Raw genomic sequence first — 2,957 nt, forward strand, 5'->3', positions numbered from 1 at the left:
AAATAACAACTGTTTGTATGTTGATTGTTGACTCCTTGGCGGGGCACGACGAGTTAATTGATCTTATTCATAACTTTAAACTGATGAAGGTCACTTTGTATCGATTCGCACCTCTTTGAAAGCTTCAACCAATCAGATTTGGGTTAGATAAGATGAAGGAAAGCGTGCGTGAATGAATGAAATTAATAGTAACATTTAACGAACTGTAACATAGTAAATGGCAAGTATTTTTCTTAAATAATATCAAATACAACAGTGTTATTTCAATAATTAATAACTCGTGCAAACAGAAATTTTAAAAATTCAATTTTTTTAATAATACGCGATAAGACAAACTAATAGACACACAACGCTCGTGCATTGATAGGTTAGAAAATCTAAAGGATAATTCTAGTTCAAGTCAGATTCACAATAATTGTAAGTTCCTTATTTTACAAAACTTTTCTTAAATGAAACAATGCAAATTATAAGGCAATGCCACAGTTGAAATTACAAGTTCAATTCACAATAATTATATTTTATTTCACTAAAGACATTGTTGAGTAATACAGTTGAAATTACAAGTTCAATTCACAATAATTATATTTTATTTCACTAAAGACATTGTTGAGTAATACAGTTGAAATTACAAGTTTAATATTTTATTTCACTAGGGACATTACAGAATAAGCAGTGTACACTACACTGAAAGTATTTCTTAAATCATGATCACTAAATGTGCAACAGTTAAACATCATTTGTATGAGTAAGAGAACCGCTGAGTGAGTCAGTGTGATTCTAAACACCTTTCACTCAAATGTCATTTTTATGAAATATTTTCATCATCACGGTTTTATTCGTTTTTTTTAGTCTAGAATGTTCTCTGTAACTCGTCTTTGATGTGAATGTTCATTTAAGAATCGTGGATAAAATACACCGATCGAACAGGGAAATCTCCAATCATTTTCTTATATTTTCTAAGATCCAGTCTTTGAACTTTGAGATACGAGTGGAAACACCTGGAAGGTTAGGTTCCCCACAGCCAATTCCCCAGGAGATAATCCCCGCCAGAAACCATCTGCCGTCTTCTCTTTGGACCTGTATTGGTCCTCCAGAATCACCCTGAAAATCAAGTTTTGTGTCATTGTTTTTACATTGAACGTTTAACACGTAAAGGCTTACATAGTTGTACGAATTTAACAAGTAAAATGTTTTACGCTTTTTCTGTTTACTCTTAACATAAAAGTCCTACAATTTTCCAATAAAAGAGGGCGCTATTTGAATTTCCTAATCATCCAGGTAATACAAAAATCTTATTTAAAATTTTTTTCAAAACACTCATAAACTTTGTCTTCTTAACTTAAACTGTAAGGTAAAGCATATTAAAATGACCACATGTGGTCACCTTCAGGTCACGGCCACTACTTTTGTTGTTACGTTGAACTTCCTGTTTAATGTAAATTTAACGTATCACAAAACGTTTGTTTCTATAGGTATGTGTTTATTGTTGATAATATTTTGATCCTCTACAGTTTTATAGAGCACAACGTTTGTTTCTATAGATATGTGTTTATTGTTGATAATATTTCGATCCTCTACAGTTTTATAGAGCACAACGTTTGTTTCTATAGGTATGTGTTTATTGTTGATAATATTTCGATCCTCTACAGTGTTATAGAGCACAACGTTTGTTTCTATAGGTATGTGTTTATTGTTGCTAATATTTCGATCCTCTACAGTATTATATAGCACAACGTTTTCTTTGTTGCTGCTATTTTTGTCCTCTACAGTATTATAGAGCACAACGTTTTTTGTCTACACATCTGTGTATTGTTGCTAATATTTTGGCTCTCTATAGTATTATAGAGCACAACGTTTTTTGTCTACCACATCTGTGTATTGTTGCTAATATTTTGATATTCTACAGTATTATAGAGCACAACGTTTTTTTGTCTACACATCTGTGTATTGTTGCTAATATTTTGGCCCTCTACAGTATTATAGAGCACAACGTTTTTATGTCTACACATTTGTATATTGTTGCTACAGTTTTTGTCCTCTACAGTATTATAGAGCACAACGTTTTTTTTGTCTACACATCTGTGTATTGTTGCTAATATTTTGGCCCTCTACAGTATTATAGAGCACAACGTTTTTTTGTCTACACAACTGCGTATTGTTGCTAATATTTTGGCCCTCTACAGTATTATAGAGCACAACGTTATTTTGTCTACACATCTGTGTATTGTTGCTAATATTTTCCCCCTCTACAGTATTATAGAGCACAACGTTATTTTGTCTACACATCTGTGTATTGTTGCTAATATTTTGATACTCTACAGTATTATAGAGCACAACGTTTTTATGTCTACACATCTGTGTGTTGTTGCTAATATTTTGATATTCTACAGTATTATATAGTACAACGTTTTTGTCCACACATCTGTGTATTGTTGCTAATATTTTGATACTCTGCAGTATTATAGAGCACAAAGTTTTTTGTCTACACATCTGTGTATTGTTGCTAATGTTTTTTTTCACCACCACAATAGTCTTACCTGGCAAGAATCTTTACCCCCGTCTTCAAATCCTGCGCACATGAAAATGTCTGGGATGTACTCGCGTCTTCCAGCGGCTAAAAACATATTCGTACAATTCTGGTTACTAACTATAGGCATTTGGAGCTCTTGCATCATGGAGGGTAAAACGCCACCTGCAGTTAGGAATGATAATTAGTTAGAATATATTTAATAAAATGCCTGTATATGTAACACGAAATGCTACTGAAACATCACCTTTCAATCATTCCATATTGAAAGTAATTTCAGATCAACCAGTATTCCAAAAACAAGATCTGAATTTCTTGTGTATTATTTATCTAGGTAACTTGATGTAAGAAAGTATTAAAATAACGTTTACACTTTCATCTACAATAGTATGATCTCAGTAAACATCGTGCCTACAATATCTCAATGTCC

At 32.4% G+C, this 2,957-nt stretch overlaps 1 protein-coding gene across 1 annotated transcript in view; it reads right to left on the reverse strand.

Moving 5' to 3' along the window:
• Nucleotides 1-329: 329 nt before the first annotated feature.
• Nucleotides 330-2,957, reverse strand: part of LOC106476822 (serine proteinase stubble-like) — a gene marked incomplete at its 5' end in the record, with an annotated part of 4,395 nt that continues 1,767 nt past the window's right edge. The window contains 2 exons of the mRNA XM_013937443.2: nucleotides 330-1,101; nucleotides 2,538-2,692. Of these exons, the coding sequence (XP_013792897.1) occupies nucleotides 940-1,101; nucleotides 2,538-2,692 (317 nt within the window). The remainder of the gene's footprint in view (nucleotides 1,102-2,537; nucleotides 2,693-2,957) is intronic.

The sequence above is a fragment of the Limulus polyphemus genome, unplaced genomic scaffold, assembly GCF_000517525.1.
Source record: "Limulus polyphemus unplaced genomic scaffold, Limulus_polyphemus-2.1.2 Scaffold11717, whole genome shotgun sequence".
Taxonomy (NCBI): Eukaryota; Metazoa; Arthropoda; class Merostomata; order Xiphosura; family Limulidae; genus Limulus; species Limulus polyphemus.